Below are 27,951 nucleotides of genomic sequence, written 5' to 3' on the forward strand. Positions count from 1 at the left end.
ACTCTGCTTAGGGCTTGGATATACTTCGTTTGCGTGCGGTGTCACACGCCAAAAACAGCCGATATACAACCTCACAAGGTGCACGCAGCGCGACGCGTTATGAGCTTGTATATCAGCTATTTTAACCCATTAAGACCTGAGGTGATTCTTTAAAAAAATCTAAATCCTAACAGTTTTTTGAAGAAAATATAAAAAATATTTTTTCACGATGTTTTCAAAAATAGCAGATCTACAAGCTCGTAGCGCGGCACTCGGTGCCGCGCTATGAGCTTGTATATCTGCTATTTTTGAATAGCCAAAGGCATCTAAAGTGACACAGAAGCGTTCCAGGTGTTAAGTGCACAACACCAGCACGCAACTAAGTAAGTATAAAGTAAAGTATTTTGCACAAAGTACATAGCTGACTGACACGTCTTTAACGTCTGGGTGAGAGTTCCAGGTAGATTTCAAACTGAGGCAGACGGCGATCCGAGAGGTAGCAGCATCGGTGCGTCAGGCCACCGACGTCACGGCGTGTTTCCACGGTGAAGCGAGAGCGAGGGACGCACGTGCGCGCGCAGCCGCGCACGCCGCACTCTGTTGCCATGGCAGCAGACAGACATCAGAGGGAGACGTGTGCACACGTCACGCACGGGCGTTCAGGAGCGTGCATGAAAAGTGAGCGAGTGTGCACACGACGCGCACGGCCCCAGATAGTGGCGGCGGCGAGAAGGCGTGGCGTGCGGCGATTCGAGGTAGTGATCGGGAATGGCAGAGTGACGAAAAGAGATATGAGTGAATATGATGATGATTCTGATATTGGTATAACTGGATTTATAGGTGTGTGTGTGTGTGTGTGTGTGCGTGTGCGTGTGCGTGTGCGTGTGCGTGTGTGTGTGTGTGTGTGTGTGTGTGTGTGTGTGTGTGTGTGCGTGTGGACTCACTGCTCTCCTGCATTCTTGCCACAAAGCCGGTCAGTGGTATCTGTGGGGTCAGCTGCACCATGGGAGGAGGAGGGGGCGCCACAGACACTGGAGCAGCAACATACAGATACACAGACACAGCAACAGACAGAGAGAGAGAGAGAGAGAGAGAGAGAGAGAGAGAGAATGAGGTAGACAGAGACAGTGAGATAGAGAGAGACAGAGTGAAAGCGACGGAGACAGAGAGTGAGTGAGGGAGTTTGAGAGACAGACACAGACGGAGAGAGAGAGAAAGAGAGAGAGAAGACAGATGGAGAGCCAGACAGGGAGGGAGAAAATAGAAAAAAACATCAAAGCTTGTAAGCGAGCAGCAAACGGGTGCAGTGAGCGTTGCCGAGCAGCCTATTAGACTATGAGCCTGAATGCTGCTGGACCAAACACCACCGTTCTCCTTCTCTTTACATTCATTCAGCTAAAAGAGTAGTAGGCACACATCAAAATCCTCTATGTTAATGTACCTCAGAGTGAAACAGAACCTCTCAGAGTTACATTAACATTGAGGATTTAACTGTTTAATCATCTCTCAGGCTCAGTAAAACTCCTCTCGTCAGCATCTGTTCTCTTAGTCACAGATGCCAAAAGCTGGCAGACGACAATAGACTGCTGCTGCTGCTGCTGCTGCTACCGGTAAACGACTTGCACTCACTGTGCTTCAAAGAAACCCAAAAATAATTAGTGTGGCGAGGCGACAGCTCCACTGACGCAGCAGAGAGAGAGAGAGAGAGAGAGAGAGAGAGAGAGAGAGAGAGAGAGAGAGAGAGAGAGAGAGAGAGAGAGAGAGAGAGAGAGAGAGAGAGAGAGAGAGAGAGAGAAGCCTTGTCAGCATAGGAGCGTTTTGCACAGGTATAGCGTCCACGATGCCAAACTGTTGTTGAGAGAGCTCCTTAAAGGCAAGATTTGTAAAAAGAAAAATAATTCTAGTTCTTCTTCACCAAAGAAGAACTTTACAACCCATCGTCCACCCAATCAGCAGGCCTTTTACCAGGCTGCCAAGGAGCTGGAATTATTTGTTCACAAATAAATAATTGTGGAATATAGGTGGAACGATTGACATATAGACAGATACGTGTACATATCTGTAGACAGACAGACAAGTACAAACCCTAGCCTTTGCTCTAAACACACTGTTTCTCAGCGTAGGGCCTGGGGACCACCAGGCATCTAAATGGAACCTAAAGGGTCCATTAGGTTCCATTTGTACACTCAGTACAAGTTAAATTAACACTGAGGATTTTACAGTGTAGGTCCCAGAGATTCTTTTAACTCTTTAAGACCGGGAACGTGTATCTGTGTGTCATTTTTAGATTTCGTAGGGCTATTCAAAAATAGCAGATCTACGAGCTCATAGCGCGGCACTCGGTGCCGCGCTATGAGCTTGTAGATCTGCTATTTTTTTTTAATCATGAAAAGTTGTGCAAATATATATTTTGTTTTCCTTTTTTTTGGCTGACATTTATAACTCAAATCTTTGCTTCTGGGGGTTCCTGGAACTAAATATTTTACAAATGTTCACGATGTTACACGATTTTTCAAAAATAGCAGATCTACAAGCTCATAGCGCGGCGCTCATAGTGCGGCACGGAAGTCTTTAGCCTAATTGCGTATCAAACTGGGGATGGTTGAAATTCAAAAGGTTGAGAACCACTGCTCTAACAAGCAACCCCGCCCACAGACATGATGTCACACAGTCAGGCCCGTCTGGTCTGGTCTGGTCTGGTCTGGTCCAGACAGACAGACGCACTGTGATGTCTTCATGAATCATGATCAGTGTGACTTTCCCCCTCGCACACATTGTTGTACAACTAATACTGCTGCACGTAACACCTAGGCTCGTTTTATCTACAATACAGGATGAGATGCTTTTAGATGCAGCCTGCGAAACCCCCTACAGAAAACACAGGCTTCTTAACCACTTAAGGCTGTAGTTTTTCTTTTCTCTCTAATAGTTTGACATATCTTTAAATAACGGTGCAGATTCTAGAGCTTTTTTTTTAAATAGTGATAGTAAGTTAGTTAATTGTATAGTTTCAATGTACAGATTATGAATTCTTCGATATTATACGGTTTAGACTGATGATAGTTTCTTGGTTTGCCTATGATCCTTGATTACTATCTCTATGCATTTGATGTATTACCTCGTGTTTACCCTGCTTACTGTAAATTGCTCTGGATCAAGTGTGTCTGCTAAATGTCTAAATTGTAAATTGTTAACATCGCCTTGATATCGATATGTAGGTAAAAACCAACCAGTAATCATCCCTTAACTCAGTGATATACGATCCGATCGGCATTCGCGGATGCTCTCAAGAGGGCACGGACTGCAGCTGGCAACGGCCAACAGACAAGGACACGCGCGCACATCTCTGCTTCGCATTCTTTTTTTGTTTTACCCCGGGCTTGACCTTGTGTTAGAGGAGTGTTTTATGCTCTGGGGGGGAGGGGGTTAACCATCTAACTAATTCATAGTCCGGGTTGTTGAATTAATCAAGGGCCCCTTGGGGGAGGTGGGGGGCTACACCGATTTCTCCAGTTCTATAAAAATTTGCCACACACGGTTTGCGCAGGTGAAAGCTGCTGACAGGAAAGCTCAAGTTGTTAACGCTGAATGCTTCTAGTAAAGACCACTTCACTCCCAGAATTCCAGTACGTCTGTCCGGTCCAGAGTATAGCTCATAAATCCACTGTAATGGAAGGTCTTCACGCCCACAGGACACTAATGTCTTATTATTCTACCCATGTCCATTCACAGCTACACCATATGAAGAAAGCAGGGCTGGGGAAATGAAAATGGTTTTATGACCGGTGAAAATAATTCATAAAAATAATCTCCACTCCATCTCTCTTATTGTTTATTTGTGTTAACCACTGGCTCACAAGCATACAATGCGTCGCAATGGGATGCGTTGTGACTGAGCTTGTAGATCACAAAGGTTTTTGTACGTTTTGACAGTTTTTGACATCTATGACATGCCCAAAATAGGGTCATCAGGTTGAAAGTGGTATAGGGGAGAAAAAGACATTGAGATATGCCTAAATATGGTTAGGATGTGTCATGATATCTTGGTATTTATCGATACTATTGTGCTGTGCTGACTGGATATGGCATTAAATCCCAGTTAAGTCCCAGTTCAGACATTGAGATGTCTGTTCCCAGACTAAACCTCCTCCTCTGCCCCCGGTGTCCATGCCAAGGAAGATGTTTGTGTCTGCAGTGGGAAGCCATTAGCATCATGGATGCTGAGGTAAATCTCTGCTGCTCTGACTGCTACTTTAATCGTGTCCTGGGTTTCCCCTTGTCTGCTGCTGCTGCTGTGTGTGTGTGTGTGTGTGTGTGTGTGTGTGTGTGTGTGTGTGTGTGTGTGTGTGTGTGTGTGTGTGTGTGTGTGTGTGTGTGTGTGTGTGTGTGTGTGTGTGTGTGTGTGTACAAAATGTTAATTTGTGTAGGACTGCAATTATCAATTGTTTTGCTCAATTTGCTGTCTGTCCTCCATCTATCTCTAAGTTTTCACTTTGAGGAACCGTTATTATAACTGTGTTGTTTTCAATAGCACTTTATAAATGATTCATAGCACTTGGGCCCATTAAAAACCTTTACTTATCAAATTCTAAAAAACAAACACGTGCTGCAGCTTCATCACTGACCACCTCCCTTTCACAAGTGGCCTTGACTCTCCATGCCGGCTGAGACCAGTGGTTCTCAACCTTTTCAGGCCACGACCCCCCAAAATAATCATACTTGAACTGGGGACAGGCACTTGGAATTGTAGGAGTTGAGGCATTACATTTTGTTTGATTCGGTTCCACATATAAATATATTGTGAAAATAGCTGATCTACAAGCTCACAACGCCTCACAGCGCTAGGCGTTGTGAGCTAGTAGATCGGCTATTTTCACAATTTCTGACCTTTTCTTATATTTTTTGACAATTTGGCCAATGCTTGACCGTATTTTAGAGTATAGTTTGTTGATTACTTTAGACGTAGTTATTGTATTTTTTCATCTCATTTTTGATTTTTTTTTTAAAGGTCTTAAAAGTCCTTAAATTGTCACTTTACGGTCATCTAGGGACCCCCCCAAAATCGTGTGGGGACGACCCCCCTGGGAGTCCCGACCCACAGGTTGAGAACCACTGGCCTAGACTCACAAGTCACGTCTCTAAACTCTTCGCTCGACTAGAGACTGAGGACAATCTCCCAGCTTTCAGCCCAAGTCTTTAGGGCATTATTTCATATTTTGGGTGGTGACATGATTGGTTTCCGAAGCAGTAGGGCCAGACTAGTAACGCCAGACTACCCATAGGCAAACAGTGGGCCGGGACCCATTTCTGGGTCGCAAGTAAAAAAAATTAAACCGCGGACCATCGGAAAAGGTTTTCTGCCAGGGACCACCAGAAGAGAAGATTTATGTAAGAAAATAAAAAAAAGTTATTCAAAATCTTCCAAAAACATTTTTTTTCCCAAAAAATCATAAATAGTAGATGTACAAGCTCGCAGCACAGCACGAAGTGACGCGCTGTGAGCTTGTACATCTGCTATTTATGAATGGCCAACATATAAATGGATAAAGTGGTTAAAATTATTGTGATGCTATATTAAGTACTTTTTCTGGGGACCCCCTGGAAACCCTGGACCCCTGGGTGGTCCCCAACCCGGACCCCACTTTGAGAACCAATACAGTAGATAGAGTACACCTAAACTATATATTGTTTTGTGTGAGTGGAAGAGAGAGTCACGGTAGTTAAAAGACAAGAGTCTGATAACTCCATCCGGAGGATTTAGTGAATTATCCTCTGGGGCACGTCGACACGTGGTGGACCCTCCAGGGCAGATCCTTTTGTCTATGTTTAGTCTATATATCTTGTATAACCCCGATATCATTCTCAGGGGTGTACGGTGTGTGGTTTGGATGTGATAAGTTAGCAGATCCCCTGGGCTAGTCCACACGTGGTAAACATGGTGAAAATATATTACTAAGGTGTAATATTGACAATTGTGTGAAGATATATTACTAAGGTACTAAGGTACACGTGGTAAACATGGTGAAAATATATTACTAAGGTGTAATATTGACAATTGTGTGAAGATATATTACTAAGGTACACAAGGTACACATGTAATATTGGCAATTGTGTGAAGTGTGGATATTTCTTTAGCTGTGTTGTAGAGGACAGTGGCCACTACATTTAAGTTATATCCATTTGTGTTGTAGTTGTGTAGTGGCGAGGGCCACTGCATTTTACTGCATTTTACTGCTTTTATTTTATTTTATTTTTGTTTGCTTTATTGTTGAATTGGTTCTAACTGTAATTGTATTCTTGCTCTGTAAAGCACTTTGAGCTGCATTTCATGTCATGAAAGGTGCTATACAAATAAAGTTTATTATTATTATTATTATTATTATTATTATAAAGTACCTGAGTTCTGGGGGGGGTAGGCGCCGGGGCCCCCGTTGAGGTGGGGCTGCTGGGAGACAGAGAACTGGGAGTTGACGGAGGGGGCGCGGCGGTAGGTGCCCGTGGCCGACACCATGGAGGCCGAGGACGAGGTGGTGGACGAGGAGTTGTGGCGGGAGATCTGGCGCGAGATGGTGCCAAACTGTGACATGGGGATGGGTCCCAGACCAGGACCCTGGGGCACAGAGGCTGCTGCTGACACGGAGGGAGAGAGAGAGAGAGAGAGAGAGAGAGAGAGAGAGAGAGAGAGAAATTAGTTAAAGGATTAGTTTACCCAAAAAACTACGTATTCTTTTGTTTTTGTCGCATTCCTAAGCCAATAATTCGGTCATCAAATTATTGGCTTAGGAATGCGACAAAAACAAAAAAATCTCCATGAATTCAAAGCTGCTTCATGGGGTGTGTAATTGATAGAAAATAAGTCTATAATAATGCTTTGGGTGAAATACTCCTTTAAGAGTTAATCTGAGGTACACAGTAGGGGTGTGCCGATACGTTTCACCAAACGATACGATATTTGGCTCACAACTTCGATACGATTTCGATACGATACGATACGCACTTTTTTTTATTTTGAAAAATATATGGGGGAGAAAAAAAGCAAATGCAAACAAATAATTCTGTTTTTGCATTATTCAGATATGCGAACTTGTAGCTTTTCAGCTACAATAGCCGTTTTGAATCCAAATAGGGCAATAGTGTGACACCTGACCCGAAAAAACAACATGTTGTCACCCTTTTCACCTCGGGGCTGTTTGCATGCCTGATTATTATTATTGTAAAAAAAAAAAAAACCTTTTTTTTTTTTTTTTTAAACGATTTATTTTTTCAAAACGATACATATCGTCACGAAAACGTATCGCGATATATCGCGGGACGATATATCGGCACACCCCTAGTACACAGGGGCACCACTGGTCTAGCAGTCAAGGCGCATACCATATATACGACCTTTGCTTCGTGTCACTCCCTGTCTCTCTCTCCCTGTTTCCTGTCTCTCTATACTGTGTGTGTGCGTACTATCAAAAAAAGGCAGAAAAGCCCCCCCCCCCCCAAAAAAAAAGCTATTACAAAAACCACAGAAACAACAGAATCCTGCATGTTAATTTAACCCATTGAGACCTGAAGCCGATTCTACATGTCTCCTAAATCCCAACAGTATTCTGAAAAACCTATGTTTCTATATCAGTGGTGCTCAATCTTTTTCATGTCAAGGACCCCCAAAATTATATGTATTTGGCCGCGGACCCCCATCAAAATATATTGTTCCAGGGACCCCCGGAAGCATAGATTCGAGTAAAAAAATGTCACTTTAAAACAATATATATTCAAAGATTAGCACACATTTTCACGATTTTTCAAAAATAGCTGATCTACAAGCTCATAGCGCGGCACTCGGTGCCGCGCTATGAGCTTATAGATCTGCTATTTTTGAATAGCCCAAAGTGTAAAATAATGCTTTTTAACTCAAATCTAAAAATGACACAGTTCCAGGTCTTAATGGGTTAAGTACATTTTGCAGTGTCAGGTGCGATGATGAGGTAGGGTTGACGTGAAGGTTGGGTGGGGATGGGTGTGAAATGAAAGAACTGTCCTCTGTGTTCTCTTCATTTATAGATCAAATAAAGAACACATATTGGTTCATTTCCTGTCCACCAGTTGCTTTTCTTCAAATTCTTCAAAATTACCGTAATGACCAATATGAAAAATGTATATCAAAGTATCGAAATGATTCTTGTTTACGGCGTATATTTCAAGACCCTAAAGGAAATAACGGGCTAAAATCATCTAGTCTCTAGCGCTCTGTTGCACCCCCTTTTAACCTGTGTTAAGTCCCATTCCAGTAAATAAATACATATGAAACATGAATTGCTGACTTGTGTAATTAAGTATTATTTCATATATTATTATATTTATTAAAGTGGGCCTGTTCAAAGTTAGTTTGCAGATATCGGGGGACTTTACCTTGGCCCATACTGGGTGGAGAAGGGGTGGGGACAGCCAGAGGAACACCCACAACACTGCTGCCTCCGCTGTTCTCCCTACCACCACTACCCCCACTGCTACCACTAGTGAGAGAGAGAGAGAGAGAGAGAGAGAGAGAGAGAGAGAGAGAGAGAGAGAGTCACATAGCCACAATAGCTGGAACACACATCCAACAGAATCTTTACAGGCAAACCTTTGAAGATCCGTTCTACATACACATAGGAATAGGAATACACCAACCAGTTGCATGTAGAGCACAGACAGTTATAAATAGCTGATGTACATACAAGCTCACAACACATCACATCCGCGACGTGTTGTGAGCTTGTAGATCTGCTATTTCCGGCACGCGACACAGTCGTACGACTTAGCATAAATCGGGCTTTAGACAGATGCCCATTGATGATTAAGACGGCAAAAGAGATCATTAACATTATTGAAACCATCTTGAGTCTAGTTCCCCAGATGCCCTCTGAAGCCGGGAGCTGCACCCAGAAAATATTCCCCTGTATCATCAGTTGATGCTAACTAGAAACCAGTCTGTTTCAGCCTCCTCTCTCTGGAGATGGTTTGAGGAATCACTTTTTTTAATCCATCTATGTGTCTTCAGAGCGTTTACACCTAGATTTGGACACAATCTGTTAGGTATCTGACAAATGAAGATACATTTTAATGCTTAGTTTAAACAGAGTCAAAGTTGGTTAGAATGTTAACCACTGCCCTATATACCTTGTCTTATAACAAATATTACTATTGATACAATTTTATTTTAATTAAAAAATGTTGTAACATTTTGAGAATTTGCCCAAAATAGGTATGCCAGGGCTAATGTGATTATGTGGTTAACTGGCCCTAAATAGTGATTACGAATTGTCAGAATTTCTCAACCATCAAAGAAGCACAGCACAGGCCTGACCTGACCACCTATTGGCATTCAACAAGGGAAGAAATCAGAAATGATGACCACATACAGACTATGTGAGGTTGAGACAGTGATGCACTTCCTCCTAATGAGTGATGAAATACAACCGGATGAGGCAGCTACTTAAACGAGTTCAATACTCTTCAAAAAGGTTTACGATCCCTCTAAATGTAAAATACTCCTTGGAGAAGGTGACAGGACCGATCTAGAAGCCAAATATATATTAGCATTCCACAACCAACACCACTACAGTTCACACGCACACGCACACACAAGCAGGCAGGCAGGCAGGCAGGCACACGCACGCACACACACACACACACACACACACACACACACACACACACACACACACACACACACACACACACACACACACACACACACACACACACACACACACACACACACACACACGCACACTGAATTGAGAGTGAGAGAGCGAGAGGCGCTGATTAACGGATGGTTGAGACAACTTTAATTATGTGATAACTTTGGAAACAATACCATTAGTCTTGAACACGTCTGATTAACATGCCTGTCAAAATCAGAACAAGATACTACTCGCTGTCAGAGTGACACATGGGGGTCTTTCTGACTGGCAAACTGGCACCAGATAACGGACGCACCTATAAATTATGACATTATGATAAAAGCGGCATTGGTGCCAAAGCTTTCTTTGGCATCTAAATTGAGAGGATGAGACTCCTGGCTCAACACACCGACAGAGTGTGTCAAAATGAATGCACGGTAAAGTACATGTGTCGGTAGCGTACATGCGTGCATGTGTACGTGTTGTACCTGTGTGTCCTGGGCCTCTGGTTGAGTGAGGCTGTGCGTGCCGGGCTGTGTTGGTTGCCCAGTCGGGCTGGACTAGTCATGTAGTCATTGGGAACCGTCGGAGGTTTGACAGGTTCCAGGGTCTTGTAGGGAGTGTTACGCCTAGAGAGAGAGACACAGACAGACGGACAGAGAGAGACAGACAACCAGACAGACAGGCAGACAGAGAGAGAGAGAGAGAGAGAGAGAGAGAGAGAGAGGAGGAGGAGATAGCATAGGACATTAGAGATAGTCAGTTGAAGAGAGAATCTTGGTCGACCCAATACACGACTGACAACAGCGTACGGTATTCAAGATTCAAGAGTGTCTGTAAGTTAGCCCTTGTCATGCAACAATCACTATAACAATAACAACATATCACAACAAGATAGTCATACTGGATGAAAAAAAATGAATTAAAAGCATTAATTTAAGAAAGGGGAAGATAAGGGTAAAACCTTTCAGCAGTAATGAGGTTTAAGAAAAGACAAGGTAAAAACATTTAATCAACAATGGTGAGTGTACAGAATATGAAGAGGGAATGAGATTTTGATTTATATCAGGGGTGCAATAGTTAATCGAACACATTTATTTAATAATTATAAAAACATCATCGAAAATCGATTAATAATTGATCCCTATATTGGCCATGTTGTCAATATAGGCAAAACGTTCCAAAGAAATTCCTCAAAAGTCCAAATTTGTGAAAATAGACGATCTACAAGTTCACAATGCCATAAAGTGTGTAATACGTACAGAAACAGTCACACTCTTGTGTCATTGGAAGAACCAATCAAATGGGACCAATGGTGCTTTCCAAATAAAATTCAAGTAGAGAGATGCTTGTTAAATGTTTAAGCATCTTTTGGGACTTAAAAAGGCGCTATATAAATTTGAGATATTATTATTATTATTATTATTATTATTATTATTATTATTATTAAAAAGAATAGAAAACATATCATGGTTCTTACCCCAGGGTTCCACGGCCGGCCATGGGTGGGCTAGGGGGCTTCTGTGTGGGGGGGTTGGTCCTCGATAATGTCCCTCCTCCACCTACTACTCCTCCTCCTCCTCTCCCTGCTGCATTGTTCCCATGTTGCTGGAAGAGAACCAAGGTAAATGTCATTCAACAATAAAGTCCTTCCATGGCATGGTCAGGGTGCAGTGTTATTTCAACAGTAGGGACTAGTGTGCTTCGCCTGACGCGTCACATTGCGACGTGTTGTGAGCTTACAGTATGAGCTTGTAGATTGTCTATTTTTTCTATTTGTGAATAATGGGGAATTGTTGGAGTAATTAATAACATGTCCAAGAAGGAAGCTTCTTACCTTGGCCTTAAGCCACTGAGTGCAAGCAGGTAAAAAAAAAGAGAGAAGAGAGATAAGAAAACAGGCTTGTTGGTTATTGATAGCAAAGTTAGTCATATCGTTTTACAAATACAGCTGCATGGAAAGAACAGAAGTCCCAACATCATCATACATTCATTCATTGTGCCTCTGCTAATGCATCTATGCTGTGTTAGTACTGCAGTGGCAACTGCAGCTTAATGTGAGAAACACTCATCAGCCAGCCACGTTCCCTGCACCTGTGTGAGGAGCTGATGGGGAAAAACAATTCTGAGGAACAATTCCATTATGAACTTGAGAAGCAATTCCTTTTGGGGGACAGAGAATTGTAGTGCTGCAGCAAAGTCACAGTGACACTTCTTCAGACTGTCGTCGAGAGAAACCACACAGTGTTTAGAGGCAACCAGCCATGTTACTGTACTAAGACATCAACTGAGAAATATCAAGTAAATAACAAACTGAAAGATACACGCAAAAGAGATAGAGTTGAGAGCTGTAATTGTTTATTACAACACAGTGCCGCATCCGTCACTTGTTTTTATGTAGCCTGAGGGAGGCCATTGAAACCAAGCTGTAGCTGTGCTGTTTCTCTGAACATAATGAATTTAAGTGTTGCACCCATACTTGTTATCTTTGGATAATTTAGGTATTCAGTATACAGTGTCACCCAGTGTCTATAACCCCTTAAATAATTGGAACAGATCAAGACAACCCCTCCGATAAAATGATGAAATGAAGTAGTAAAACTAGGTGAGCCTAGTTACGCAAGATATATCGTCTGTCGTCTGTCAAGTGAAACAAAGGACTATTTCCTGCTACAAAAAAAAGTCTCTGTTATATATAGCACAAGTGAAACTGTAGTTAAATAATATAAGCAACAGGGCAACAACTGGGGAAACAACTTACAAAATGGCATTTCTTTTCACATTCTACAGACCTGCTTCTGGGCCATTCCTGGGTTTGAAATTAAGAACTTGCACAGTATGAAATACCTGCACACTGCTGGCCTTGGGATAATGGGAATGCATATGTCTCTACATTGATGTGTTAGCCTGTCAGTAAGTCAGTTAGTCAGTCAGGAATATTGACGAGGTCCCAGGGTTTGGCTAAATTAATTATGAAATTACAAGAGCGTAATTGGTTTTCTGATCAGTTATCAGGGAAGAAAAATATATATTTGACACACCCCCTTTGAGAGACAATACATGTGTCATATACAGCTGCTCATTATGAATAAGTAAAGAATAAGTAAAGCCTATGTAGTAAATGTATTTCTACATTCTGGCAAGGTGGCAGTGTAGTGCAATTAATGTCCCTTTACGATTCATGAAAATCCACGACACTCTGCAGCAAACTGTGCTGACATGTAATAACCATAAAATATGCTAAGCACATGTTTTCCTTTCCACAAGGAACAGTTGAGATTGTAAAGTGCAACATTTATTCAGTACACCATGTATGAAATTGTTATTTAAACTCCACAAGTTCTACATTGTGTCTTCCATTATTTAACTCAGGCTGGCTTACAGCTTCAGTTTCTCTCTGTCCTCTCTCTTATAATATTGCATAGCAAGTGATACAAATATTATCAAAGGGCTGTTTTATGCACTTCCCACAGCTCACATCTCATTTAATCTGATTGCATGTGTCCCATTCCTGTGATGTCCAGCTAAAATGGGAGAATGACTCAACCTAAATGACAAGACCCGACGACACATAACAACATACACAGTGATTCTGTCACAGAAGCATTACCGGATCTTCATCCTAATTCAATTTTGTTTTTTTAAATGCTGTGTCCGTTTTTTGTAATTTTATACATTGGCAGCATCTAAATGACTTTGTTTGCATTTGTTTGTATGCTAAAGGTCTGCTGTTGAGACCTGTTTCAACGTGTAATGTTACTCAACCTACTGAGCAACTATTGAAGATGTCTCACCATATTTTGGAGTTACATCATGGCAAGGTACAAGTAACTACACAGCCCAAACCTCTACGGAAGTTTAATCGTGCTTTAACAAACTAGGGAATGATGCAAGTCGGGAACGATTCAAGTTGGGAACGCATGCCCCACCCGGTTATGCAATATCAAAGTAAAGTGTATTTTGCTGCTGGTGACCATTTAATATTATGGATTTAGGCCTAAGGCCTTTGTTTACCTGAGATGTGTTTTGGTTGCTGATTTTGACTCCATAGCAAATCTTCCGACATGTGAATCTAGCCAGATTGTGTGAATCTAGCCGGGTTAAGTGAATCTAGCGAGATTGTTCTTCCCATCTACAGTATATACAGGAGTACGTAATATGTTAAGGACAATAGAGGCTATATGATTGCATACTGTACATATAAACACACACACACACACACACACACACACACACACACACACACACACACACACACACACACACACACACACACACACACACACACACACACACACACACACACACACACACACACACACACACACACACACACACACACACGCACGCACACACAGAAAACGTCAGCTTGTCTTATATGATGGTTGGAGAACAGCAATGTTTGGTAACTAGGGCCGGTTGGGGGCGTGCCATGCCATTTGGGCTGTATTGGCGAGGGCCTGACATCGTGAAGTAGCATCTGGCTTTTGGAATGGGCTGTTTTGCATGACATTTGTGGTGCGTGACCTGGCTTTGACCTGGTCATGACCTTCACCAGATCATCACACTACTATGCAAATATTAAGCACAAACATGTACGAGCACACATGCGTGCACAAGTATACACATCTACAGAATGAGCACATATTAAAAGCACACATGAGCCTTAGATATACAAACACGCCAGCACACGTATGCATACACAGCATACTACACCCATCACCACCACCACATCTCTTGCTGTCCTGTGGCTGATGAGGTGGTGGGTTTGAGCTGAGCTGAATATCAGTGCTTCTGAATTATTTACAGCCGTGTACTTTGGGAGCAGAAAGGCAGAATCAGAGATCACTGTGGCTGTGCGTGTATGTACGTGTGTTGAAAAAAAGATGGAATCTGATATGCTTCTCTGCCTGCAAAGAGCCAGCCGGAGAAATCAAACAGAATTCAAAATGGACGGCTGGAATAGCATGCAGTTTGCCAGGAAGTCTGAACTGACAGTTCTCATTGATTGACGTATTTGTCACAGTGCGGCTTCTGTCTCTCCTCTCCAGACTGCCCAGGTCCAGGCTCTTATTTTTGAGCAAAACGTGAAGGAAAATAAAAGCCTGGAGATCGAGGCTACCTATCTACACACCTGTTCCCACTCCTCCTCTCATCAGCCAAATTATTAGGGTTCAAGTGGTTAACCACTCACTTGATCCCTGGCATCACTATTCTGGGGGAACACTCGCCCCAAAATAGCCGATTTACAACCTCACAACTTGTCACAATGTTGTGAGCTTCTACTGTAGATTGAAAAAAAGAGCGCACCAAGTACAGAGCCAACTCAGGTCTGTTTTACTAAGAATAGAGGGTTTAAGTGGTTAACTGGACCATTCCCACAGGTTGTCAAGTGTTGTTACCTAGCACTTCATGTTTTAGCTCCCTAGCCTCTGGTTTTTCTAGTGCTTCGTGTTTTGACTTTTCCCATGTTACTTGTTTAGCAAACGGAAGAGACAGCTCATGGCACTTAGGGAGGAGAGGATTGCTTGAAGGTATCCTTTTTTTTTTACGAGTTCAAACCTAGTTGGGTGAACTTTCATTGAACTCATAATGTGCTTCATGAGCATAAAGACATCATGAACAGGACACTTCAGACAGCCTCGCATCTTGTCAACACACCGCAGCATAAAACCCACTCTGTTTTAGTGTTGCTTTGAGATGTTAGTATCTGACAAGGGTCTTCTGTCTGACTTCCACTCTGGATTGAGACTGTGACCTCTAGTTTGAGGCCATTTTTATTGGCAGCAAAATCAATGGGTTCAGCAGGAGATTACATATAGCTGCCTCTAAAAAGGTGGGCGTGATGAAAAGGGACAAACCACCACAAGAACACTGGCTTATGTATCACATTTTTTATCATTGGTTAGTGCCTCCTATCCAGCCTATGTGGTTCTCCAAATAGTGGGGAAAAGGGACGTGGTATTTGTTTGCAGGTTAGATATGGCTGTCATTAGTCAGACTTTCACATTGTTAGCAGAATCATTGTTGACATAGATGTTGTTAGTGCATGGAATTGGAGAAAATACTGCACTGGGTTGTTATTATAGGCCAAGCACACTGGTCTACTGGCCTCAAAACTTCGTCCTTTTCTGTTTAATTGCTTTTCTTTGCATTTGCTTTACACTGCAACAATAACTTTCTTTAACAACACTTATATAAACATTTATTTGCTTAACCACAACTTTGTGGTCTATATCTCTCGGCTCCTTCCTTTTATCCCCTTCTACACCTAATCTCTTTGCTGATAATAGCTGATTTATAAGCTTACAATGTGTCACTCACGTTGTGAGCTTGTAGATCGGCTATTTTCTCCTCAATATACTAATTTAAATACTACATTAATGACATTTTAGCTCTGATAATCATATTGTTGGTTACATACTTTTGATGATTTTTTAGACATATTTATTAAAGCGTTAAATTGGTTAAATACATACATTTCATTACTTATTTGATGACTGATGATTGATAATATTTGGATTATTGGACCTACTGGCTATAACTTAAAATTATTTTAACCACTTAAACCCAACAAATCGCTGCCTGTGATGCGTTGTGGGCTTGTAGATCTGCTAATTTTCGCCGAATGTTCAACCCCAGAATAGGGACGCTAGGGTTCATGTGGTTAAAGTTGTTGTTTTGCTAGGATCCTTTTCTCCCATGCCATATGCCAGCAAATAAGATTGGAGCTGCTCCATATAGGATGTGTATTTTTCAAAAGTTTGCTGGCAGAAATCACTGCAGTAGTATAGCCTACCTGCAAGAGGACAACATGAAAAAGAAAATGAAAGCGCTCCGTTTCTGTGAGCTCTTCATCACTTATCCGAGAGACCCTTTTGATTGCCTGCTGCATTTCCTGGCGTCGGTTCATTTGCATAGCGGTCCGAGCCAAATCTCTGTGTGTGCCGGCTCTTACCAAGAGGGGGAAAGCAAGCATTTTGCATTCAAATCGCTGGATGTTTGAAAATCAACAAGACACTCAGGGGCTTGATATACTTTGCTGCGTGTGGTGTCGCACACCGAAAATAGCAGATCTACAAGCTCTACAACGCATCGTAGCGCGATGCGTTGTGCGCAATGTAGATCTATTTGTGGTGTGCCACACCGGCGGGCAATGAAGTTCTGCACATTTCCGGCTTCACTATCCCAGCAGAGGCGGGCAGGACATGGGGTGAAGAATGAAAGAGATTGAATAAAAAATGTCGTACCACGGAAACCAGATGAATGGCATTGACAGAAGCTGTCAACGTGCCTTTGGGAATTGAGTGCACAAACAAGGGAAGAAACGGATCCCGTCGAGAGAGCATAAAAGATGGAAGAGTGCAGCGGAAACAAGATGAAGAAATATTTCCCACATTTTGGGAGGCAGAGGGGTAACAACTCGTGGGCCAACATCTCACACTGAACACACACACACACTCAGACACACACACACACACACACACACACACACACACACACACACACACACACACGCACACAGAAACCAACCTGTGGTCCCCGATTTGCAATTTCTAGACTAGAGTGTTAGCTACGTTCAGTCTATGTTAAACCTTCGCTACTGTCGATATTTAATCAGCTAAAAGGCTAGCCTATCGACCGTCTCCAAGTCTGAGCGGTAATTACACCGGCAGACAGCCTGTTTTTTTCACGCAAGAGAGACAGGTGTGAACTACACTCTAAATGTGTGTTATCCTCTCCTGTACAATTGATTTAGGCCAGGCACAAGTGATATATATCAAAATAATGAGCTCAATTAGAGGTGCGGCTATAAAATGGTGCTGAGGATTTGCAGATGCTGGTGTCTAAATACTAAATAGCCAACATACTAACATGAATGTCCAGAGAATCAATATATATCAGCCTTCAGAGCAGCTGTCCTCCTCAACCCTGGTCCTCCCGGAACTCTAGTACTACTAGTCTTCTGTACTACCAGGGACCCTAACTACTGGTTTTCTGTATCACCAGGACTCCTTGTTCAACTGGTTTTATGCTAGCAGAAACCCTAGTACTACTGCTTTTCTGTCCTACCAGGAATCCTTATACTACTACTTTTCTGTCCTGCCAGAACAGCCATTCATTTGAAACTACAGCTTTTATTTTGACATCATGAACCACCAATGTTTAGCTCACTGGTGGGGAGGGCTCTTACTTTGACACCGTGTCCCACATCGTCCAGCAGTGTGTAGTCGATGGGCTTCCTGATGTAGCGCACCGGCCGCTCCATGTTTCCAGGGGCGATAATCTTGTGTGTGCGCGAGGTGTTCTTGTTGGTGGTCAGGATGCCAATCTCTCGCCGTGCCACCTTCTCTTTATGAATGTCCACCGTCTACAGAGGAGGGAATGGAGAGAGAGAGAGAGAGAGAGAGAGAGGAGAGAGAGAGAGAGAGAGAGAGAAGGGGGGGGTCAATGTTGAATGTTTTAAGCAGTTTCCTACCAGGATAGGGGAGGGGAGGGGCGAGGAGGAGAGTGGGCGGGATTAATCGGCTGTGACCTCACTGCCGAAGGGCCAAGCTCAGATTACTTTTCAGCCTAATTATTCAGAAAACCCCAGACCACAGAAAATCCACTGAATGTTCAAAGTTCAGATTTTTTGGGTGTAAGTGAGGTCATAAAACCCCCCAAAAAACATTACAAATAAAAAAAGTGAAAATGAATGTCATAGAACCTTTAAGATAATCATAAACAAAAGAAGCATAATTTGCCTTAACGTTTTAATTAAAATCACTCTCTCATCCTGATCCTGCCAGAATAATCAACCAGTACCCACAATAAGGAAGATCTACTACGGTACTTGTCTGACCAATCTGATACTGTATTAATTTACTGGACTGTTTTGTTTGGAATGGAGAGGAAGTTGTCCGCATAAAAACATTCTGGGTGTATCCAAACCAGAAGCTATGGATAACAGTTGTGATCAAGCTGCTTTCAACGCAAGGGTTTTGCCTTCGCCTCCGGAGACAAAGCAGAGGAGGGGGGGGAAAAGCCTGTTATAATCGACCACGGCAGCCAAACAGGATTACAGCAAGACGATTGAGACACAGTTACGTTGTAATGACCCACGTAGTATGTGGCAGGGACACACATTACATCCGACTATAAAGGGATACATAACGACATCCCAGGTAATGCGATCAGAGATCGTGCAGCTGGCTGGTGTTGTTCATCATGCCATGGACATATTCAACTATCTCTTTTTCCTTGTGTTTAGTGCCCTCCTGCATTCTTTATCATCCACCATTATGACGGATAATAAAGATGGTGCCGGGAAAAAAAGGCAAGGTAACATGCTTAAATGATTGGCGCCTTCCGTCTTGTTGCACTCAGGTGGCCATAGCCCGGTTTGCACCAAGGCTCTGGTCTATGTGTCCCTGAGCAAGTTAAACTTAAAGGGGAAATCCACCCATTTTCAATATTTAACTATGTCATTAATATAGCATAAAGGAGTTGTGTGGAAATAAGAAAAAATTAAAAAAAAAATTAACATTGCAAAAAAATTTAACATTGCAAAAAAATTAACATTGCAAATTACACTGTGATGACTCATCATGGTGTAATTTGCAATGTTAATTTTTTTGCAATGTTACATTTTTTTGCAATGTTATTTTTTTTTTTAATTTTTTCTTATTTCCACACAACTCCTTTATGCTATATTAATGACATAGTTAAAAATTGAAAATGGGTGGATTTCCCCTTTAACCACTAACTGCCCCTGTAGTGCCCATTGCTCCTAAAACGGATGGGTTAAAAGTGGGAGGAGTACAATACCAGTTCAACAGTGGCGACATGAGGAGCATGTGGCGAGGGCTACAGTCAATGCCAGACTTCAGAGGGAGAACCAGATGAAATACACAGAGACCCTCTCTACCTCCCTCACTGGAGAGCGGAGCACCTTCTTCGCACTGGTTTGAGACTAACAGCAAACCCCAAACCAGTAGTGGCAAAAGTACTCACATGTTTTACTTAAGTAAAAGTATCAATAACACAATGAAGTGAAAGTCTGTTATTCAAAATCAAAAGACTAATCGATAGGAAAAAAAACATTTTAGGGGTGAACTATTCCTTTAAGGGCTGTGACGGCATCCCAGACCGCATCCTCGAAGCATGTGCAGACCATTGTTTATATTTGCATTTAAATACTTCCCACACACTAACGCATTATATTTATAATTGTACATATCCATGCACACACACATACAGATAAATGCACATGCACACACGCGCGCACTGAGAGATTGAGAGCAAATGAGTTAAATCAACTGTCATTTATTGTGTAGTCTACTAACTCCTACCATGGCTTTGGCCTACATTCTACATTCTAGGCCACATTGGTTGAACTGCTATTGAACACCCTATCTGTCCTATGGGCCTTTAAAAAGGCCCTGGGGAGCATTTGATGGAGCACTCCTTGCCACCCACACTCAATTAAACGCCATCTCATCTCATCACCGCGCTCATGGTGGCTGATATGACAGCAGCTCACAGCGGGCTCCACCCGCCGGACAGACCTTCACCCAGGAGAGACTTATGAATGATAGATGGGACTTGGAGGGATGGATGGATGGATATGGGTGGATGGATGGATATGGTTGGATGGATGAAAGGAGGTGAAGGAATGAGAGAGGACAGGCGAACGAGGCTCTGGACAATGAGGTCACACTTGTGTCCATAGGGATGGACAAGAGGTGCACATTCACGCTTGAGCAGAAACCATTCTATTGCTCTGACGTTGCCCTTAATTCTTGGACGAGATTGTTCAGGGCAACAAGGACAAAGACGGCGAATGGAATAAGAAGTGGGCGTCTGGAAGTGTCTCTCTGTGTGTGTGTGTGTGTGTGTGTGTGTGTGTGTGTGTGTGTGTGTGTGTGTGTGTGTGTGTCTGTGTGTGTGTGTGTGTGTGTGTGAAATCCTCAGCAATAAGGTCACACTTCAGTCAATCATCAAAGCAGGCCAGCTCGCTCTGTCAGCCCCAAACCACCACCAGAGCTCCAGAGTTGGTCTCGCTCTGGGGGCTGAGACACTGCCTCACTGTGTCACTGTGTGGGCCGCTGTGCAAAACGCTCACATCTGACGCTTCTCACGCACATGTAACATATATGATATCTATATTTATATACTTGATATATATATAAACATTGTGTGCAGTCAGTGTATACAGCAGCTATATACAACAAGCGCCGACCTTACTTTTAGGAGAGGAAACCCAAACGGTCACGCCTAGCTGTAGCTGGGAACTGACAAAGACAGACCCGCCTATTTCCTGTCAGAGATAGGCGAGTAAAACTTGAGAGAGGAGAGAGAGGAGGAGGGAGATGCAGCGACAGATGAGAGATGGTAGGATAAAAGAAGAAAAGAGAGGAGAGGCGGATTATGGAGAGTGGCCGAGAGTGACGTGATAGACTCTCACGAGTGAAAACTTATCTCTAGCATCAGACATACGTAATGCAGACTTCCTTCCAGGGTGGGGATCATCACAGGCAGCCAATGTGAACCACATTGGTTCAACCTTTTTTAATTTCAAGGACTCATTAGGTCATTAGGTCACGGACCGCCAATTTGTATCTCTGGGACCCCAATATACACAGTAAAGTTAATTTAAGTTAAGTTAATTTAACTCTTAAGGTCCTTACACACCGGGGCGATTTTTTTCATGCGAATAATACGGTTTTTTTTTAAACCTTATAAAGTCAATGCAAGCTTCCACACCAGTTTCGCGGAGCGAAAAAAGCGTCTTTTAATTATTCGGAACGAGTCCGAATTTTGCGTATATTCGCATATTCGCCGGTGTGTAACCGCCTTTAGAGCGTCAAAAAAGGAATGTATCCTTTTCAGCCATGTGCACCATTTTTACACTCTCAAAGTTACAGAACCGTAAGGGTCCATTTGGTTCCTAACTATCAATCATTTATATATACGAACAGAGAGAGAGAGAGAGAGAGAGAGAGAGAGAGAGAGAGAGAGAGAGAGCGGCAGACTCAAGGTTCTGTATTATGTGAGTCCGTCTTCATAAAACGTCCACATGGCAACCGTTGTCTAACGTTTACACACTCTTTTTTTCCCTCCCTCTCTCTCTCTCTCTCTCTCTGTCTCTCCATCATCCAATTTTTGTAATGTCTTTACATTAACAAACATCTGGTTGAAACTCACGCCTTCTACTGTATGCGTGTAGGAACAGATGGTCGAGCGGGAAGGACAGCATGTTTGTTAACTGCTGGAGCTGTGGTTTTGGCTCAGTGAATCTGCACCGAGCAAGGCTGGAACTGTAGTGATACAATTTCACAGCAATTTCTCTTGGGGTGCATGGAGGACCGTTGCTGCGGCAGACAGCGCAGCATCTAAAACAGGGGGCTGGCCAGGCCGCAGGGTTTCCCCCAGGGCTTTAACAGCCAAGGCCTTATAGCAAGTATTGTCGGCCGCCTTGGCTGGGAGAATTCCCACAAAAATTAATATTTCATTGTATTCATGAGTTTAATGTGGACCAAACTGTAACCTGAGATTCACAGTTGGACACAGTGGTTAACCATGACTTCTTCTCCGGGACAAAATATGTCACTATTCGGTATGTCAGACTATGTCAGTCAGTAATGTATCTGACTGTGTGCACAATAATCCTTTTGCTGACATTTCTAAATTCTAGTGTCAGACTGCACATTTACATTCACCATGCATTACTGTTCGTCCTAGCCAAGCGTAGCAATTTAAGTGGAAGCATCAGCGTCAAGTAGTGAGCCTATTTTGAGTGATAAGAATTATTATAATGAAAAGGCAGCTTATTAGGACTATGTTGTTACAACAAAAATACAACAGAAATATGTTAACTTTTTCTCAAATGGAGTTGGGACAACAGATGTTCAGGAGGTGGAGAGCCACACATTTGCTCCGCCCTGCACACATCACATCATCACACATATACCCTGCCCAAAACCACCCAGAAGCCTCTATGCTTTTCGCATCCCTCCTCCACCCCATTCACCTCCATAGTTTCTCTTTTCCCCGCTCCCCTCTCTCTCTCTCTCTCTCTCTCTCTCTCTCTCTCTCTCTCTCTCTCTCTCTCTCTCTCTCTCTCTCTCTCTCTCTCTCTCTCTCTCTCTCTCTCTCTCTCTCTCTCTCTCTCTCTCTCTCTCTCTCTCTCTCTCTCTCTCTCTCTCTCTCTCTCAGGTTCCTGCTGGGGGGGGTCACCGTCCACGCAGCCGTACAGGTGATGCAAACGACAAAGACTCCTGGGTCAGCAAAAACCCTCCCGGAGCCTACAACCCCTCCCCCTCACACTCACACACCATTCTTATTCATTCAATAAACATCCTTAATAACCTTTCTCAAAGGTGTGGTTCTTGACTCGTGAATTAAAGGCGCCACCCCAGCATGACACTTTATTGGAAGGGTAGCAGTAAGTCTACAATATAACCAGTAACAAGTGTTAGACAATCTTATTAAGTCCATTTATACTGTAGTAGGATGGCTAATCCAAAACGTCATAAACATAATCTGACAGGACAGGGGTTATGACTAAATCCTCACAAGTATAATATCTGTATATATAGCACAGTCTACAGTCCATAAGTGTGCTAGGACAGGTTTATCTTGACCTGAGAGGACTCAGAGCTCAACTTAGACCAACCATACAAATGAAAAAAATAAAAAATAAAACAATGAATGGATGAATCATAGTGCAAGCACAGTGGTGCTTAGAGATGAAGGGAGGGGTGGTGACTCATGGATTAGTGTTGTAATGTTTTGTGTCACAGTACAATCAAAATGAAGCACTTCCCGTGGTGGAAAGTACATTTACTCAAGTACTGTACTTAAGCACAATTTTGAGGTATTTTGACTTTACTGGAGTATTTCCAATTTTCAGTTTTACTTCTACTCCACTACATCTCAGAGGAAAATATTATACTTTTACTCCACAACAATTATTTGAAAACTTTAGTTACTATAGTTACTTTGTAGATTTTGATTATTATTACAAAACAATACATTAACCACTTCAGCCCTAGGCTATATGCGTTTCAGCCATTTGAAAATAGACAATCTATAAGCTCACAATGTGTCGTGATGCGACACATTGTAGTTTCAAACGATGTGTATACATTTGAAAATGTATGAAATGGGACATTCTGCAGAATAAGCACTTTCTACTTTTGGTACTTTAAGTACATTTTGATACCAATACTTTTGTACTTTTACTCAAGTAAATGTTGAATTCCGGACTTTTACTTGTAACAGAGTACTTCTCAATTGCATGTATTGATACTTTTACTTAAGTAAAACATTTGAGTACATTTTCCACCACTGAGCACTTCCCTTTTATTTGCCATGACACTGACAAGACGCTGGAGTAGAATACAAAGACACATTCACTTGGGACACTTGAGCCCTGCTCTGGTGGTTCAGAGCAGGGCCTCCATCACAGGAGGAAACTTGGATTTGGGGCAATATCCTGACTAGCAGTGCCATTTGGGTACCATACAGTGCCCATTTGAGCCTTCTCAAATTCTGGCAAATGAGCACAATTTTGCATAAGCCCTGACAGACAGAAAGAGGGGTGACTCATGGATTAGTGATGTAATGACCTTTCACAATATTACGCTAAGCAGCATATCTCCACGGATCTCAACCACTTTGACTGGCTGCCACCTATTAAAGATACCATTTCTTAAAAAGCAACTCATTGGTCTATGGCTCAGTCAAAGAATAATGAAATAATCAAATCCATTCTTTGTAAGGCTACATCTACACTAAGATGTTTTCATTCTAAAGCAATGTTTAGTTGAAACATTAGTTTCATGTTTCATGTTTTTTGTCACGTGTATTGTTCAGGAGCTTGTACAGTTTGGAGACAGTGGCACTGACGAAAAGGCAGTGGGCGGAGTTGGAGGTTGGAGGTGTACTGTTGAGTGTTAAGATTTTCACTGGGAGTGCCGAGGACGGACAGGATTAGGAGGACTGAGTGTATTAGAGAGATAGCACAGGTGGGGCGGTTTGCAAGCAAAGTAAGAGAGGCGAGGTCGAGAGTTGGTTTGGACATGTGCAGACTGCGGAGGAGTGATGAATGATGGGTATTAATGGGAGAAGAATGTGGAAGATGGAGCTGCTAGAGGAAGAGGAAGGGCAAAGAGGAGGATTATGGCGCCGGGAAGAGAGGACATGCAGGTGGCTGGAGTAAGGAAGAGGCAGAGAACAGGAAGAGATGGAAATGGATAATCCACGGTGGCAACCTCTAACGGGAAATAGCCGAAAGAAGAAGAATGGAACTGGCTCCTTTTAATCACTTAAACCCTAACAACTTCATTGACCGCAGTCCCACAGGGGTCTATAGGCCCTCTCCTTTTGTCCCTTTACACCATATCCTCACCTAAAATAGCCTATCCAAGTCACATTGAGAGCTTGTAGATAAGCTATTTTTGCCAAATGTGCACCCATTATAACATGCCCAGAATAGGGATACTTGGGTAATGTGGTTAATGTTTCCCTCTTAAAACACTGATAAAATACACTTTTGCTAGTCTAACATGTCATTAGTGGTAGGAAATACTGAAGCACAGAAACCCATTTGACTCAATGTGTGATAATAACAGGGTAATTTAGCACCATCACCAGGGGTAAGATCTAAGTAAGGAAATATATTGACCTCACTATCCTGAGGATCAATAGCTAGCAGTCTCTCTCTCTCTCTCTCTCTCTCTCTTTTACAGCCGGACGTTTTACTGCAGCCACATCACTCCATCTCCGCTCAGGCTGACCGGAGCGGCGTGCTAGCGGTGAATGCTAGTCCAGACGCAGAGTGCTGGTGTCAGGGTTTCAGTTAATTCCTGACAGGGCTTAATGAAGCACGTACGATAGAGGACGGGGTCAGCCGCCGACAGACTCACTGCGTGGCCAGGCGCAGCACAGAGAGAAGCGAGAGAGAGTGTTAGAGAATGCTGATGAAGCAAGTGGCAGCATGGGGTTGTGAGGGTGGTGATGGGTGTGTGTGTGTGTGTGTGTGTGTGTGTGTGTGTGTGTGTGTGTGTGTGTGTGTGTGTGTGTGTGTGTGTGTGTGTGTGTGTGTGTGTGTGTGTGTGTGTGTGTGTGTGTGTGTGTGTGTGTGTGTGTGTGTGTGTGTGTGTGTTTGTGTGTGTAGGGGAAGGGGGGGGTGGGGGTGTTGGCAAAACCATGTCCCTGCTATGTGTCCCTATGTCATCACAACTTGCAAATATGTGGTTCGGCATTGAGACACAAGTTACAGTATGCACAGTGTGCATCTGTGTGATTTAACGCAGTTATGTATGTGTGTGCTTGTGTGCACTTACTTGGCTATTATTTGAATCTGTCATAAACAAACCAAAGTGCTTGTATCAACTCAAATAAACCTTTTAAAACTTTTTACACAGTTATCTAAATTACATAAACTGACACTTAGTGAATTCCAAAAAAACAGAGACGTAAAGAGCAGACGATTGATGAATAAATGTCCCTTATACTGTTGAATGATACGACAATTCTATAATTTTTTAGATATCTGTCAACAATACTGATACATTTGCTGATAATTCACGGAAAGCTTTCCGCCAGTCCCACGTGTATGGAGGTACCTTTTTACAGGTACATTTCTCTCAAAGTATCTTTGGCACAGTATGCGTACCTGGGAGATGTGGTTGATGGAGGACTCCATGCGTCGTAGCTGCGAGGCCTGGATGTCGAGTAGCTGCAGTACATTGTTGGCTAAGGCATTGATCTGGTATGCCACGCTGGCCAGAGACTGGGTCGTATAGGCCTTGGTCTCTTCCAGGGCTTTCCTCTTGTCCTGGGCCTGACAGGAGAGGAGAGGAGAGGAGAGGAGAGTGGAGAAGAGATGAGAGGGATAGGGATAGGTGAGTATGGGTACATGTTTGAGATGGAGGAGAGGTACAGCATATTTATGTTGTGGCTGTTTATCATGCAAATTATACCAAATTATTCACTTTTTACTTCCTTCACGGCCATTTGTGTGATTACAATACATTCTCTTAAAATGTTAAGGTTCCTTTAATGATGTCAAACCAACCCCGTCGTTAACATCCTCTGCAAGTGCTGTGTGAATGTCAAGTAGCTCTTTTTGAGGAAAATCAAGGTCTCTTCTCTGATTGAATATTTTATTTAGCCAGTTGATATGAAATATAAAAATTATGTCACAATATTTATCGATATCAAACATCAATATTCAATATGGTCTTGATAGCGTCACTTTTTGTGGCGTGGTTCCTGACCTGAAGACAAGCTGTCTAGAAGAGGATCTGTGTGTGTGTGTGTGTGTGTGTGTGTGTGTGTGTGTGTGTGCGTGTGCGTGTTTGTGTCTGTCTGTCAGTTTGGCATACCACTGGACCAATCAGCCAAATTTCTTGTGCACACTGCCAGCAGGCAAAGGAAGCAAATCCCCAAATGCTTTTCACATATTGTGAATGAATATTATTACTATTTTTTGGTTTGTGAATACTTTTCACGTTTTGGGAATCCATAATCTCAGATCGACCATCCCTCCATATTTGGAGGCAATATAAGCGCCTCAAATATGAAATGTTTCATATTGTTTATTAAAATCATTATATCATACTGGAGAATCTGATATATTGCCAGGGCACTCTGTCCAGCCACATGTCCCCATTAGACCTGTGAATGACCCAGAGTTCATCCGACTCAGAGGGAAGGACTTTTTGGAATGCAAAGCAGCCTGGGGATTTAGACAACAATGATTTTTTTCCCGATGACTCAGATGGATAATGTGGGACAGGTGCATTGTGGGAGGTCGGCCGGCATCCAAGAATACTGGGGGCATTCCATAGGAGGCCAATTCCATATGCCAACTGCAGGAACCATCTGTTTCAGGATGCTTTTAATAACCTTACATTTACAGCTTGCAAACAGTGTATGTTGAGTTCCAATCCAAGTAACTAATGTATTAAAAAATAATTAAGTTGACATTCAACATGCAATATCTCAGTAGTCTCTCGAGACTGACTGTTGGCTCACACATTTTTTAAATACTTCTGCCTAACGGCCGTCGGAAGTTGATGATCCCCCCCCCCCCCCACTTCCGTTTCGCCTTCGCACTCGCCTAAGTAAGTCCAACTGCTCAGGGTGGGATTGTCGGGTCTCTTCTCTACATGTAAAGTGCAGAGCCGTCTGGGAGAAATGCGGGACACGACTTCGCACAGGCGCGCGCGTGATTTTTTTGCGGTTTTGGGCGAATATTTCCGAGTTTTTGGTGGTTATTTGCGGTTATTTCTTTTTATAACTCTTAATAAATGTGATTCTG

General features: G+C 42.8%; 1 protein-coding gene across 3 annotated transcripts in view; it reads right to left on the bottom strand.

Moving 5' to 3' along the window:
• The window catches only part of LOC308094265 (abl interactor 1-like), a 58,069-nt gene that overhangs the window by 19,934 nt on the left and 10,184 nt on the right, over window positions 1-27,951 (bottom strand). For 2 of the 3 annotated variants that reach the window (XM_080440808.1, XM_080440807.1), the window contains exons 2-7: window positions 26,302-26,469; window positions 17,830-18,006; window positions 11,116-11,243; window positions 10,124-10,264; window positions 8,380-8,483; window positions 6,376-6,606 (exon numbers count right to left, since the gene is read on the bottom strand). In XM_080440808.1, coding sequence (XP_080296934.1) covers window positions 6,376-6,606; window positions 8,380-8,483; window positions 10,124-10,264; window positions 11,116-11,243; window positions 17,830-18,006; window positions 26,302-26,469 — 949 coding nt within the window. Of the gene's footprint in view, window positions 1-923; window positions 1,011-6,375; window positions 6,607-8,379; window positions 8,484-10,123; window positions 10,265-11,115; window positions 11,244-17,829; window positions 18,007-26,301; window positions 26,470-27,951 lie in introns of all 3 variants that reach the window. The other variant, XM_080440806.1, reaches the window with a different exon arrangement.

Source organism: Gymnoscopelus braueri (assembly GCF_963280865.1).
Source record: "Gymnoscopelus braueri genome assembly, chromosome: 10".
NCBI lineage: Eukaryota > Metazoa > Chordata > Actinopteri > Myctophiformes > Myctophidae > Gymnoscopelus > Gymnoscopelus braueri.